The sequence below is a fragment of the Drosophila montana genome, unplaced genomic scaffold (genome assembly GCF_035044405.1).
Source record: "Drosophila montana isolate Dmon_TW-CO22-7 unplaced genomic scaffold, ASM3504440v1 contig_2482_1, whole genome shotgun sequence".
NCBI lineage: Eukaryota > Metazoa > Arthropoda > Insecta > Diptera > Drosophilidae > Drosophila > Drosophila montana.
In genome coordinates, this window is record NW_026997352.1 from 107792 (window position 1) to 122640 (window position 14849).

A 14849-nucleotide genomic window follows, 5' to 3' on the forward strand; every position below is an offset into this window, starting at 1 on the left:
GGTGTGTAGCATTTGTATGCGTTGCATATTGGATCATATTTTCTGTAGCATCCGCTGGCAGAGTATGAGACGAATTTGAGATTAAAACTTGTTTCTGTAGCGCTGCCCCCCCGCTCCACCCGCTCCACCCGCCCGCTCGTCGGCAATTGCGTCACTTGGGACGAGGCGTATGCATGCGATAAGAAGCGGTTGCGACTGATCCGGCGGGCAGTACCCAAACGTAGCCGGAGCCGAGCAGAACGCAGAGAAGATGTCCCGTTTGATGCTGTTGCTCGTTGTCTGTTTGGTTTTGGTGGCGTCGGTGGCGGCGAAGGGGAAGAAGGGGCGCAAGAAGGGCGCCGACTGCCCGCAGACGAAGCTGAAGCGGCAATGGGGCGGCAAGCCGGCGTGCAGCATCAACTACCAGGTGCGGCCCGTCCGCTTTGTGGTCATCCATCATACGGTCACCAGCGAGTGCGCCGGCTTTGTGCAGTGCGCCGAGCTGCTGCAGGGCATGCAGAGCTATCACCAGACGCAGCTGGACTACCACGACATTGGCTACAAGTGAGTTTGCAGTTCAGGTCTTATATTTCCCGGCTCACTCAAGCCCCTGCGCAGTTTTCTAATTGGCAACGACGGCATCGTCTATGAGGGCACCGGCTGGGGCATCGCTGGCGCTCACACCTACGGCTACAATGCGAACGGCACGGGCATCGCCTTCATTGGCAACTACGTGGGTAAGTCTCCGTCTCCGTCTACGTCTCCGAGTATTGACGAGCTTCTTGGCTCAACTTTTGCCTCCTCCCTTGCAGACAAGCTGCCCGCGCAGGCGGCGTTGGATGCGTGTAAGAAGCTGCTCGCCTGCGGCGTGGAGCTGGGCGAGCTGAGCGAGGATTACGGGCTAATTGGCGGCTCCCAGGTGATAAGCACCCAGAGTCCGGGCCTGACGCTCTACAATGAGATACAGGAGTGGCCACATTGGCTGCCCAATCCCTGATCCGGATGCCCTGGTGAATCTAGATTTAAGATTTGCATTTAAATATATTTTTATCGTGAATTTATAACGTTTTCTATTTACGTTCAAAGATTTATCGTACTTACGATCATATTTTCCGCTTTGCATTTTCGACGCAACAGCGCAGCGCCATTTGGCAATGTCAGATCGCACTATATAAACGATGACTGTGGCGCCCTCTACACACGGCTCAGTTTTTTTTTATTTTGTCATTTCGATCACATTTTTGCTACCCACTTTCGACGCAACTGCACAACGCCACTTAGCCAAATACTGCGTTACAAGTGCGCTGTAACTGTGGCGCCCTCTACTGCCTACTCAGTTGAACGGTCTTCAGCTTTACAACAAGAAAATTATTTTCAACTGCCGTGAACAGTGTATTAGAGCCGACTTATAACTTATTTGAATATTAGCATTTAAATATATTGCTATTATGAATAACGTTTTGTATTTATTTCTGAATTATTTTGTTACATCAATTTTATTCTTCGTTTCATATATTTAACGCAACCATGCAGCGCTTTTTAGCTGTATAGCGAACTTCAAGCACACTATATATGGGAAAACTGTGCCGCCCTCTACATACTCACTGTTCCGTTGAAAGTTCAGCAGCTCAACAAAAACGGTGTCGCCCTCTATCGGAAGCACACAGCAAACTCTGGTTTTCGAACTTAACGCAGCGCAGGCAAAATAAATAATCGATAGCTTTATTTTGCGCTTCGTCTTTTAACGCCTTTTAATAATCGCTATTGAGCCAAATACAGTTTAGTGTATGTATTATTTATTGCACTTATCAAATGCTCTTAGTTCTTTAATTGTTTTTTAAAGTTGTAGTTTACCTGGACGTGAGCTAGTGCAGCTCTCAGCTTATACCGATAGGCAGCGTTCGTACAGTATTTTTCGCTATGCGGTATTTTTTAGTCTTTAGTTATCGCTCAGAGAGCGCAACATGTGTGTGCCGCTCTCAGTGCGGCGACTTGCCACCTATTGACAGCCCGCAAACAGTTGTTGTATCGCATTTGAAACGAGCGGAGGTGAAGCGCGTTCAGCGGCCGGCGCTAGCTTAGACTTTGTTTTTGTTGTTTCGATACTCGCGCCGTTTGTTTATCGCGTTTCTTTTCGCGTTCTTTTTTATTGTGTTTGTGATTTTGTTTATTTCCTACTGTGCTTCTGTGCGAAATCGAGTGGCAGAAACGAACGCAACTATTGCAATGCAGTAAAATACAGTTAAAGCGCCAAATTGTAATAAAAACAAGAAGAAGAAGCTAAAGAAGAAGAAGCAGAAGAAGAGCACAGCAAACAAAAATTTGTTTATATTTTTTTGATGTTCAAGTGAAAGCGTGTGAAAAATATTCAACTTAACGTTCGCCAAGCTGCGAGGCCAAAGTCAAAGCCAAAACAAAAATCTTGGCCAAATATCTGCAATACACCAATTGGGTCTCTCCCTCTTTCCCTCTCTCTCTCTCGCTCTCTCTCGCTCTCTCTCTCTCTCTTTCGCTGTGTCTCTGTCGTGTGCAAGAGTAACTGTTTAGCCCCTCGTCCACGCATCCTGCGGCCAACCAAAACTTCCGGCCAACAAATGCAACCGCAATTGTTGCGCCTGTCCAGGACTGTAACAAACCCAGCTGCGATTCCATCAGTTCACAAAGGTAAGTTACAGGGTATCTGTAAGTTACAGGGTATTTGTAAGTTACAGGGTATCTATAAGCCAATGAAATGTAAAGATCTGACCAACTGGCAATAAGATCGTGCTTCTTTTGCTATTTGAAGCATAAACTATCATAGTTAGAGCAAGCATTACCCGGCTTTGCCCGTTCGAATTATATTCTTTTGCTCTTTGATAGATTTTGATGTTAGATTTTCCATGTAAAACGTGAAACGGTCGATTGTTCATATAAGCTTAGATCAAAATTTTTCGCTCACAAAATTGGATTTTCTTTAAACGAAAGAACTTTGGGCCAGAGTATAAATTACTTGAATAAATCATCTGATATCATCTCAACTAGAAAGTTTCATAAAACAGTTGTATACGAATTTTTTCTACTTGCCAGGTTTATTTACACAATATTCTCTCTTGGTATAGACTTAGAACTTCCTAGCTCTTCCGCCTTGGGCTGTGCGTTACTCATCAATCAATCAGTCAGTCAGTCAGTCAATCAGACTGGCTTGACTTTTGGTATGCATGCTTACAGGCATGTCCTCTATTTATTATTCTCCCGTACATCACATAAGGTCTCTAGCTTTTCGCCTTGGGCTGTGCGCTGCTCATCAATCAGTCAATCAGTCAGTCAATCAGCTTGACTTTTGGTATGCATGCTAACAAGCATGTTCTCTATTTATTTTCCAAATTTCACATAGATCGACTGCCAAGCAGCCGAGTTACCATAGAAAGTATTTTGTTTGGGGTTATATTTGGACACGATTTCCACATCATCTGCATATAAGGCATTTGACAGCATGTATTCGTTATCCAATTAAGGTTATTGGTATATAGTTCTTTTCGTTTCATATCAAGCGAGTTCTTAGCCCCGCTTGCACATGCAACACATACATCACATACATAACATACATCACATTCAACATATGTGATTCGATTTCATGGCCTTTGCCGCTTTTTGTAATGATTTTGCGGCCATTTTCGGGTATTTTGTTCTGTTTTTTTCTCTCTTTTATTTTTTTTTTGGCAAACTGTTGTAATGATGTTTGTTATGTGTTGTTGTTGTTGTTGTTGTGGCTGTTGCTGATGTTGCTGCGGCTTCATCGAGCGTCTTCTTTGGGGTTTCGGGGTCATCAACTCTTTTAACGTTGGCTGCCAAAAAGCCAAAAAAGTTGCGTGCCAATCTCTGGTTATTGTTGTTGTTGTTGCTGTTGTTGCTGTAGTGCCATGTACGATATGCATTGCGTAAAAATAAAATGTTAAAAAAAAATAACAAACATATAACTGACATATCTGCAAATACGATTTGTACGTGCATATTCGCTTGGCACATTTGCCAGCTCAAGTCCGAAAACGTTTCATTAACAAATTCAAGTTGTTGCAGCTCTTTTTTATACCCTCAAGCAATTGACATGGCCAGAAGAAGGCATCTGTAGAGTATTCTCGATGGAAAAGCCAACTCTGGCTGTCTATCCCTCAGCGATTAGAAACTGGAGAATAAATATAGTTGCAGACTTGATCTTTGGTACTCACAGTAATTGAAGTGTCAACTCTATTGACTGAAAATTTCATAACGATCGGGCTGTTAATAAACGAGTTAAGAGTTCTTTGAAGTTGACCTTCACTTCGAACACAAGCCCCACACTATAAGAAATGCGTTCCCTATTAACTTCGGCGTCTACAGTCCGATCTTATTGAAGTTTTCTAAGCTTAAATATGGCACACAAAAGTGTGTATATATCAGAGCACAAGGCTCTATCCTTAAGACTAAGTTCTTTCTTATTTGCGAGGAGAAGGGGAGAAGGGGGGGAGGTATCCAAAAAGTGAACTATTTTTAATTTTTGTGTTTTCTGCGAGAAGCTACATTCCAAGTCTGATGCATATCGCACTAATAGTTCTCGAGATATGCGGAAAAAACGAAACTGAGCTTGAAACTGAGTATTGTTTTTTGTCAAATTTCGGGGTAATTGGAGGAGGCAGCTGAAGAGCAAAATGTTCTCAGTCCTTGTACACTATACGAAAGCGTACACAATAAATTTCAGGTATCTAGCTTGAATAGTATTTGAGTTATGCTTAAAAAACCAAGTCTCGAAATCGATATTTATCGATATTTTTGAAATGAAAGTTAAGAGTTCATTGAAGAAGCGCACGCAGTCACAGGGTATCGCCTCGTCGCGCACTCCCGTTGCGGTACAGTATTTTGATGGAATGCGTCTGGTGCGTGGACTTGATTTTATGGCTTCGGCTACTCGATTAGATGCGTTGGCTCCAGTGAAATTCGCCGCATTTGCATAATCGAGCGAGCCACAGGCCAGACAGCGTCGCATAACCTCAATTCGAGACGCAGCCAGGCCCACAGGCCTAGCCTCAGACCCAGACCCAGTCCCGGCCCCAGCTCGAGTCCCAGCCACAGCCACAGCCACAGCCTCAGCTCCTGCCTCAGCTCCTGCCTCCGTTCCGGTTGCAATTTCAGGTCCCGCAGTAAATTGCATTGCGTGTAATTTGTTGTCCCCAATTGCGTAAAATTTACGCAGCTGCTGTCGCTGCATCGATTTTCACCTGCCACACACAGAAACCCCTCTACTGCCCCTGCCCCTGCCCCTGCCCCTCTAGCTGGTTAATCGATGAGTGCGAAACTGCCGTTAAATATTGGCGCAGCAAAAGTTTCTTAATTACCCAAAAGCTCGCTCTGACACACAGTGCAAAATGTTTTGAATTTCTTTTTTGTATACCCCGTTTCCACATATTCCCGATCAGTAGAGCTGGAAAAACATCGATATCTGAGACAATCGATGTTTTCGATTGTTTTTAAGCAAAACATCGATAGTATCAATCTTTGAAAAAAGAAAATTATTAGACATTAGACAAGAAACTAATTTATTATTTTCTCTAAAAATAAGTAACATTTCCAATACCATGAATTGTATTGTTGAGATCAGGCTTAGAGTGAAATTCGTTTAAGTTTTTGCGATCCAAATACATCGATATATTCGATAGGCCCATCGATCCTTTTCCAGCTCTACTGATCAGTCCATCCGTATGCCAAGGTCTAGCACGTCTGTCAGATTGAAATACAATAGCTTGCGACTACTTTTTAAATATATATTACCACATGCCGAATGATATATCGTTCCATTTTGAAAATATCGATAAATATCGATTTCGAGACTTGGTTTTTTAAGCATAACTCAAATACTATTCAAGCTAGATACCTGAAATTTGCTGTGTACGCTCTCGTTTAATGCTCTTCAGCTGCCTCCTCCAATTACCCCGAAATTTGACAAAAAACAAAACTCAGTTTCAAGCTCAGTTTCGTTTTTTCCGCATATCTCGGGAACTATTAGCGCGATATGCATCAGACTTGAAATGTAGCTTCTCGCAGAGCATATACAAATTAAAAATAGTTCACTTTTTGGATACCTCCCCCCCTTCTCCCCTTCTCCTCGCAAATAAGAAAGAACTTAGTCTCAAGGATAGAGCCTTGTGCTCTGATATATACACACTTTGGTGTGCCATATTTAAGCTTAGAAAACTTCAATAAGATCGGACTGTAGACGCCGAAGTTAATAGGGAACGCATTTCTTATAGTGTGGGGCTTGTGTTCGAAGTGAAGGGCAGCTTGGCGCAGGGAGCAGGGTAACTCTGGAGTAAACTAAGCTGTTGGCTTTACTTGAACTGAGTTAGAAGAGGAGCTCATCCAACTGATTTAAATCCAAGAAAGACTTAAAGAACCGAATGGGAACACAAATTGCAGCCATATCTTTTAAAATTACTTTATTAACTTTCGGACGTGTTTTTGGTTGGTTTTCGTGCCACAATTCCAATGGAATAGGAATAGGAATAGGAGTTTCGAGCTTGAGCTATCGACTCGAATTCGTGGATCCCCCGACCGTTTTGCCCAGCTGCTCCTCGCGCTCCTGCTGGCTGAGTATGTGGAATAGGCGATGCGACTTGGTGACCATGGCCAGCTCGAAGTCGGTGGCCTTCAACTGGATGCCCAGCACCGTGGCCAGACAGTTGATGGCCAGCTGTACGGTGTTCTCGTCGCTGAGATTCTTCTTGTACTTTCTGTCCAAATAGGCAAGGGCGTCGAGCATTTGGGTGCCCACCGCGGTCGCCCGGTAGCCGCAACAATAGCCAGCGGGGTCGGTCTTGTAGATGCAGGGCCCGAGATCGTCGTCGTAGGCGATCATCACCATGCTGCAGCCGAGGGGACGCATCTCGGCGTTCTGGGTGTACACCTGGCTGATGTCGCCCATTCGGCCGCAGAGCACATCGATGGGCATGTTGTAGCCGTATCGGAATTGAAAGCTGCCCGCCTCGTAGACGGCCTTCTGGACCTGGGCCCGGGCGTCGGCAATGCGTCCGATCATGCCGCAGCCAATCTGCTTGTTAATTGAAAACAAACGCGACACTGTCTCCGGCACAATCAGCTTATCCAGCGGCTTCTGCTGCACAATCAGCACGGCACAGCTGGCGCCCCGTATGGCGATCAGCGTCAGGTTGTCCAGTGCGAGTGCCCTGAATGCATATTCCACCTGGAAAAGGCGTCCTTCTGGCGAAAAGACGGTTATGTGCCTGTCAAAGCCTGCGGCGCTGCCTCGAGCCATCCCGTATTCAATACTTAATTAAATATATTCTTCGGCATTTGTCAAATCTACAACTTGGGCACAGACTGCTTTTCCATGTACTCGATTTAATCAGTTGTTCAGCTCCAGTAAGAGGAATTCATGTGTGCAATGGGAAAAGAGAGCAAATTTATTCCATTTTATTTGCTATTAGTTGAGAGAAAGGGTATAAAGGGAAACATCTCCAAACACTTTATATACATATATAGCCAAGTAAATCTAGCCAAGTAAATCTAGCCGTCTGTCCAGATGTATAAACGCAAGGATCTCAGAATCTCTAAGAGCTAGAGACTTGAAATTTAGAACGTAGCTCCTCCTTCTGGCCGTGCAGTACGAGATTTTTTTTATAATCGATAACTAGCGCCGATTCCTAGCAATCGATAGAAAATCGTTATCGAAATCCTCTTTTTTAAGCAAATCTCGTTCGTTTTAATAGCTAGAGTGTTCAAATTTGATTTGTAGCTTCTAGAAAAGAGTAAGGGTAAAATTGGATTCAGGGTATTACCTAGTCGGGCACGCCCGACTAGAGCACTCTTGTTTATATTTGTAAATATGCTTGACTAGGACTTAATCTTTATAAATCCGACTAACTGCTTGGTAACCAAACCAAGCAGCCGGAGCTAGGAAATAATTGGTGGTGGAGATTGACGACTTTGAAGGGGATTTGGAAAATCTTACTTCCAAGTTGGGAAATACAGTGATCGAACATTCGTATGAAAATGACCAATAAAAATAGGGTTCTGCCAAAGTTCTTACAAAAGCCTGCTTCGTTTGGTCTTTCGAGCGTTGAACTAGCAAACGAGAGGTCGCTGGTGCGCAGCCAGACAAAATTTTTAACTTTTAAGACTGTTCATTTACTTTGTTGCAAAGTTAATAAATTTGGGAAAAAAACATAAACAAAGTATGAGATGTTTCAGGTATGCCTTCTACTTATTAATATTTGAGTTTTTTCAGGAGACTTTTACGTAATGTAGCTTAGAACCACATTCGCAAAAGTCTTCATCTTTTATCAAAAAAACGTAACATATTCGATTTTTTCCAAGTTTTTCTTGAATTTAAGGCTAAGGATTGTCACTTGACAGGTCCCGAATATATCTTCATATATGTATGTATTCCAGTTAAAGCTTCATCTGATCGAAGCTTTTTGACGATTGTTTAAGCATAAAACTTCATTTGTCGCCGCAAATTGTCATTTTTATCATCTTATTATCATTAGACATTAGCTCTGGGGCGCTATTAACTAACTGTTGTCTATTTAAGTGCTGTTGTCATTGCTGTAGTTGTCGTTGTTGTTGTTGTTGTCGTTGTTGTCGTTGTTGTCGTTGTTGCTGGCTGCTGAACTGGAGCAAATCTTAAAGCGAGTAGCGGAGCACGCGGAGTGTCTCGCGGAGTATGTTAATTCAGCGATTGTTCAACGCAAATTGCGTGAGACTCATTCAAAGACGTTGACCTATTATACAGGGAGCAATCAAGAGAGGGGGTGGAAAGGGAGCAAGAGAGAGAGAGTGAGAGATTGCGAGAGAGAGAAAGGGATAGAGTGGGAGATGGAGAGGGAGAAAGACGGAGAGAGGAAGAGACAGACTCATTCAAAGACGTTAACCTATTATATAGGGTACAATCAAGAGAGGGAGGGAGAGAGAGATAGAGATAGATAGGAAGGAGGAGAGAAAGAGATAGTGTGAGAGAGGGAGAGAGAGAAAGAGAGAGAGGGAGAGAAAGACTCATTCAAAGAAGTCGGCCTATTATACGGGGAGCATTGAGAGAGAGAGCGAGAGAGAGAGCGAGAGAGAGAGAGAGAGAGAGATAGGGGATATATGTATATATATAAATATATATATATGTATGTGTAAAGAAAGAGTTGGGAGATTTATATATATACATATATATGTATGTATATATAGAAAGAGAGAGAGAGAGAGAGAGAACTAGGGGCGTTATATATACATATATATATAGATAGAGAGAGAGAGAGCGTTGGAGGCATAGAGAAAAAGATAGTGGGGCAGAGAGAGAAAGAGAAGTAGATTCATACAGAAATAGAGAGAGGTAGGGGCAGATAGAGAGAGAGAGAGAGAGAGAGAGAGAGAGAGAGAGAGAGAGAGAGAGAGAGAGAGAGATAGAAGCACTCTTTGAATCAGATAGAGAAGGGGCAGATAGAGAGAGAGAGAGAGAGAGAGAGAGAGGGAGAGAGAGAGAGAGAGAGAGAGAGAGAGAGAGAGAGAGAGAGAGAGAAGAGAGAGATAGAAGCACTCTTTGAAGCACTTTAGGAAATGGCAAAGGATATACTCCTTTGTATATATCGCTCACTATTGCGAGAATTCGAATTTCTGGAAATCCTATAAGCCCAAAGAAAAGTTCGAAATACATCGTATAAATTCTAGAATAAATTCTAATAATAAATAAGAATTTTCGATTAAGTGCGTGTTAAGCATTAGTTAGTTTGTTGTACTTTTCCCCCCTCTCTGCCTCTGCCTCTCTCTGAGAGTTCCCCTTAGCGAGCGAGCACTGTATTTCAGAGTCAAGAGCTCGCTTGGTGTTTGAGCATATCGACTGCAAGCGGATCATTCCAATCCACACCAAATCGTATCGAACTGCTGCACCCCACAAATGGACTGTAAATCACGATAAACAGCAGCATGAGGGGGCTGGGGAGGGAGGATGGAGGAGGAGGAGGAGGCGAAGGCGAAGGCGGCCCATCAAGTGCATAAATATCTGCAGCAGCAGAGGCAACAGTTGCGGCAACAATTAAAGCTGCAACAACAACAACAATCTATTTACCAACCCCCCTTCCCCCCCCTCAACTGGTCACCCCACTTACTCCCCTGCACGTACAGCCCCTTTGTTGTTCTGCTTTGTTTTCAAAGAAATTTCAAACAAAAAGAGAAAAAAAAAATTGTAACAAAATTCAGCTCCAGCAACAATTTTAGTTGCTGCTCGCAGTTGTTGCTGTTGTTGTTGTTGTTGTTGTTGCCTTTATAATGCCAGCAAGAAATCTGATAGATCGGAAGGCACGTGCTGCTTGGCTAGCAAACAACAATTTCCATACACTAACCGAAGCTGGGCATTAGAACTTGCTCGGGAAGTGCAGGGAAATCGTTTTATTATAGAAATGAAAGCGTTGCACACAGTTTGAAATGTTTAAATTATGAAAATACCTGAAATTTCAGAGTGAGAAGAGATTAACTTGATTCATCTATAGTCCATTGATCCCATAGTTGCACTAAAGTGCAACATTTCAGAACTGAGAAAGCGGCTTTAGGCAGATATTTAAGGAATGGATCTAAAGAACTGAGAGATCATAAAAAATGAACAAAATATTATAATAGTTGCAGTTGTTAATAAAATACAATAAAAAATAATATAAAATATATGAATAATAAAATAATAAACGAATGTGCAATTTAAATATAGAATTAATATCGTATAAAAAACAACATATTTTGATATAGAATTAATATTTCTCCAAAGGAAGAATCATCTAAATACCTCGCAGTATTACGATATGTCTGCCCTTCCCTTCATTGGATATATTCCAGCATTCTTCTCTTCTCTCACACTCATTGGCTCGTTAGAGATTAGAAGGTACTAGTCGAGTTCAAGCAATTAATTCGAATTTATTTCCAAGTTTTTTTAGAGTATATGCATGTCGGCTTGTCGCCGCGCACATTTCCCGTCTTAATAGTTTTGGCATCTTAAAAAGGCCGATTCCAGCGGCCAGTGTAAACAATAAACAGATCTTTGAATATGCTGCATATGCGGCGGGCAGACATGCACGCACACACACACACAAACACACATATATATAGATGTACATATATGTATATATGTATATACTATATACATGGGCGTATCATGCTGATATGGCCGCCTCAGTTCAGGTCAGTGGTGGCTTCTGGCTAAAAATTACAACAGCACGGCCCGTATTCAATGCGAGGAGGAGCGCGATCTACAAAAGCCGATCGCTGCTTAAGGAAGAGCAGGAGTAATGTGTGCGCGTGTGTGTGTGTGCGTGTGTGGCTGAGTTCTTGGCGTTTACCAATTGCAGCCATTCCAATTGGATTTGGCATTTTCTCACACATAACGCTCGAGCTTTATTCGCTGCGATTTGTATTGTGTAAATTGGCGAACGAAATTAACATGGCTCGTTGGTCTAGGGGTATGATTCTCGCTTCGGGTGCGAGAGGTCCCGGGTTCAACTCCCGGACGAGCCCAGGTCGTTTTTTTTGTTCCTTTTCACTCGCGTTTTGTTTTGAAATATTATAATAATAGAGATTGCTATCGGGCTGTCATTCAAGCTGCGGCTCGTTTAGCATTCATCTTCGAGCCCCTCTCTATTGATGGCAATGGGTGGGGGAGGGTGGGTTGGGGGCGCTTCTATCAACCATTTGTCATTTAGCCACGGCGCGGCTCTTTGGTGGGCGTCAAAGTTGCCCCCCTCCCGTCTCCACGAGTTTGGCGTGAACGAACTGTAACTGATGAAGAAGAAGCAGACGATTATGATGATGATGATGATGATGATGATCATGGAGTTTCATGTAATTACATGTTTGATGCTGATCTTCGGAGTTGCGTGTCGTTGTTTTTTTTTGTTTTTGTTTTTGCTTCTTCTCGTGTGTTCGGTCAGCACTTGGGGCGACCAAATTTCAACAACATCTCAACTAAGACACAGATTTGGGCACTGCTCCAACTGGATATGGATGTGGTTGTGGTTGTGGTCGAGGTTGCAGGAGCAGCCAGTTTTTTGCCTTCAAAGTGTTTCTTGTTGGCCTGTTAATCGATTTTAAATTGCAGATTGATTGATTGAGATATGAGTAGGAGCTGCTCCAGTTGCAATCCCTGCTTACCGCCTCTCTCCCTCTCCCTCTCCCTCTCTTATTTCTCTTTGTCCCTGCTGCCCTCGTAGCCACTTGAGCTGCACTCCCACAATTCAGTCAAGTGGCTGCTCTTGAGCGTAAAATTTCTCACAAATCGAGAACTGCAGCTTCCCAGGCCCAAAGCCAGCAGCTGGACTAATTGAAATTGTGGCAAGCGGAGCGATAAGAATACAATTCGAGTAGTTGACTCACAAATATCCATCTATACGCGAGCCGTTTGAGAGCAAGAGAGCGAAATATTGGTGGAGAGCGTAAATACTCAATTTGATGCATCATTTGCTCGTTAGAGCGAATTCTCAAGCAATTTCTGTAAAGTTTTCAGCTTGCAACTTGCGCGAATTATCAACGTTGAAAGCTACCCGACGCTAGATGGTGCTTTGGCGGGCATTCCTCAATCGTCTGTATTTGTTGTTGCCGTTGGTCGTTGCTTATTTTCGCCCCCCTTCCTACACCCCCCCCCAATCAACCACTTCGTAACTTGCACGAATTAAACTTTGAAAGCTACCCGACGCTAGATGGCGCTTTGACTGACATTCCTTAGTCGTCTGAATTTCTGTTCGGATTGCGCATATTTCCGATGCCGTTGGCCGCTGCTTCCCCCTCCCCTACCCCTACTCCCGCTTTGAGCTTGCCCCAGTTGCACCTGCAGCTTGAATAATATCCGTTAAATGCCTTTTGGGAGATCTTTTGTCCATTGTTCACGCTGCACGTTCATTTTCCACGATGCTGCACGCAACTGCGATTGGATTTTCTTGGACTCGGATTTCGTTATGCAGCCGACTCATGCCACCAAATTACGTTGATGATTAACGAATCGCTTCGAACCGGGATCCATGCATGCCCACAAAATGTATCCTATATATATATATATATATATATACATATATATGTATAAATATAAAGATATGCAGCGCGACGGCTTTCCGAAAACAATTAATGTAGCGGGGCGAAAAAAACAACAAAAAAAAAACACATTGAACAAAAAACAAAAACGAAAAAAAAAGCAAATAAATAAATACGAGAAAAAGAAACCCATTAAAAAATGTTAATTTCCATAAAAGTCTAAAAAGACTCGAGTAATGCAGCACGTGGCTAAAAGCCGCAAACGAGCCAACAGACAAAACCCAGAATTTGTAGCCAAGTGTGTGTGTGTGTGTGTGTGTGTGTGTGTGTGTGCTGGTAGTTTCTTGTGTGTGTGGAATGTATCGCGGGCAGCGCTCGCTTCAGTTTTGTGGCTTTTAATTTGCTGCCAAAAATATAAAAAGACCACTCTATAGTTCGACTAGTTGATACCCTGTAATTGGCGGATAAATTCTTTTTAAATAAATACAAGATTACTTTATAGTTCGACTAGTTGATACCGTGTAGAGTGATCTAGTCGGTAGTGCCCGACTGGGAGACTAAAGCTCTAAAAATCTGTTTGGCTGCGATCGGCTGAAGACAGCCAGAAAGTAAAGTCAGTCAGGAAAAACTGTTTTTTATATAAAGATCATTGTTCTTATTATATTTTTATGGAGGTGGGGAATTTTGAACCATTGGTGTACATGATATTTGGGAAATTTTGACCTATGTCTATATAGGATTTTTATAGGATATTTGCACCTGAATTTGTACCAAGAATTAGATGCCAAGTTGATCTAACCTTATGTAAATCGGTTGAGTTTTGGCCGAGTTATGGGTGGGGAAATTTTGACCTTGGGATATTTGAGGGTACCATTTTTATATGAATTTTGGCCAGGAATAATACTGCCAGATTTAGATGCCAACTTGATTTTCAAAGCTCTACATAAGAACTTAATGAATACGTGGGAAAATTTCACTCGTAACAGTGAAAAATTGGCGGAAAAATCGATCGGATTCGAAATCATTTCCAAAGATCTCTGTGAGAATTTATTTGATAAGTTCTTGGGCGGCAAATGCGGGTCAAAGGTTTAATAAACGAAAGTTTATTATTTAGATTCGAGATTCTCGCCAAGATTCTCATCTTTAGCTAGTTTATACATATGGAGATGGGCATACCCAATTTAACGACTCTTCAATGGGTATAGGGTATGAAAAATGCTAAAAGAAAAAAACGAAAAAATATGCGTAATAAATTAACATAAACGCCCACGAGCAGGCGATACGAGACTCGATCGGGCGATGCTAGTCGAGGTATCGAGGCATCAGAATTAGCTGAGGCTTTCGAGCTATAGTTAAAGCATCTTTTGGCAGCTTTAGTGCGTGCTTGGTGGCTTGTTAGGCTGATTTATAGTTTTGGCCATAATTAACTGGTCTAAGGTGTTGCTAATGGCCAAGATATGCGCTGCGGCTGGGGCTTGTCCAATGAAGCTCACATTTGACAGCTGCGGCATCTCGGCAATTTGCATACCTCAAGCTCAGTCTAATGGAGATGCTCGGCAATAATGTAGCTGAAAGGAAGGAGGGGAAGGGGAGGGGGGGGGGGGCGGCTTTCGCAGTTATGACAGCTGCGGTCAGCCACACACGCAGCTTATCAATTTCCATTTGATTGGCGCTGAGTTTTCCAGCTGACAACTGCAACTGGGTTGGGTATGGGGAACGCAACTGGGAGCAGGGAAAGAGGAATTGGGAAAAGGGAACTGGAAAAAGGGAACTGGGAAAAGGAAGCTGGGAAAAGGGAGCTGGGAAAAAGGAACTGGGAAAAGAGAACTGGGAAAAGGGAACTGGAAAAGGGA

At 42.9% G+C, this 14849-nt stretch overlaps 2 protein-coding genes and 1 non-coding gene across 3 annotated transcripts; 2 read left to right on the top strand and 1 right to left on the bottom strand.

Annotated features, from left to right (window-relative positions):
* Nucleotides 1-206: 206 nt before the first annotated feature.
* On the top strand, nucleotides 207-1036 carry PGRP-SA (Peptidoglycan recognition protein SA). The gene is made up of 3 exons (XM_064682695.1): nucleotides 207-543; nucleotides 598-716; nucleotides 792-1036. The coding sequence occupies exons 1-3, from the start codon at nucleotides 251-253 to the stop codon at nucleotides 974-976; spliced, it is 597 nt and encodes a 198-aa protein (XP_064538765.1). The 5' UTR covers nucleotides 207-250; the 3' UTR covers nucleotides 977-1036.
* Nucleotides 1037-6410: 5374 nt separating this feature from the next.
* Nucleotides 6411-7350, bottom strand: LOC135428599 (proteasome subunit alpha type-6-like). The gene has a single exon (XM_064682672.1). The coding sequence runs from the start codon at nucleotides 7259-7261 to the stop codon at nucleotides 6512-6514; it is 750 nt and encodes a 249-aa protein (XP_064538742.1). The 5' UTR covers nucleotides 7262-7350; the 3' UTR covers nucleotides 6411-6511.
* Nucleotides 7351-11418: 4068 nt separating this feature from the next.
* TRNAP-CGG (transfer RNA proline (anticodon CGG)) lies at nucleotides 11419-11490 on the top strand. Its single transcript has one exon. It is a non-coding gene; the product is annotated as a tRNA-Pro (tRNA).
* Nucleotides 11491-14849: the final 3359 nt, after the last annotated feature.

Coding starts and splice junctions, on each gene's coding strand:
- PGRP-SA (XM_064682695.1), top strand. CDS start 251: ATGTCCCGTTTGATGCTGTTGCTCGTTGTCTGTTTGGTTTTGGTGGCG. Junction 544..597: donor TACCACGACATTGGCTACAA/GTGAGTTTGCAG, acceptor GCCCCTGCGCAG/TTTTCTAATTGGCAACGACG. Junction 717..791: donor CTTCATTGGCAACTACGTGG/GTAAGTCTCCGT, acceptor CCTCCCTTGCAG/ACAAGCTGCCCGCGCAGGCG.
- LOC135428599 (XM_064682672.1), bottom strand. CDS start 7,261: ATGGCTCGAGGCAGCGCCGCAGGCTTTGACAGGCACATAACCGTCTTT.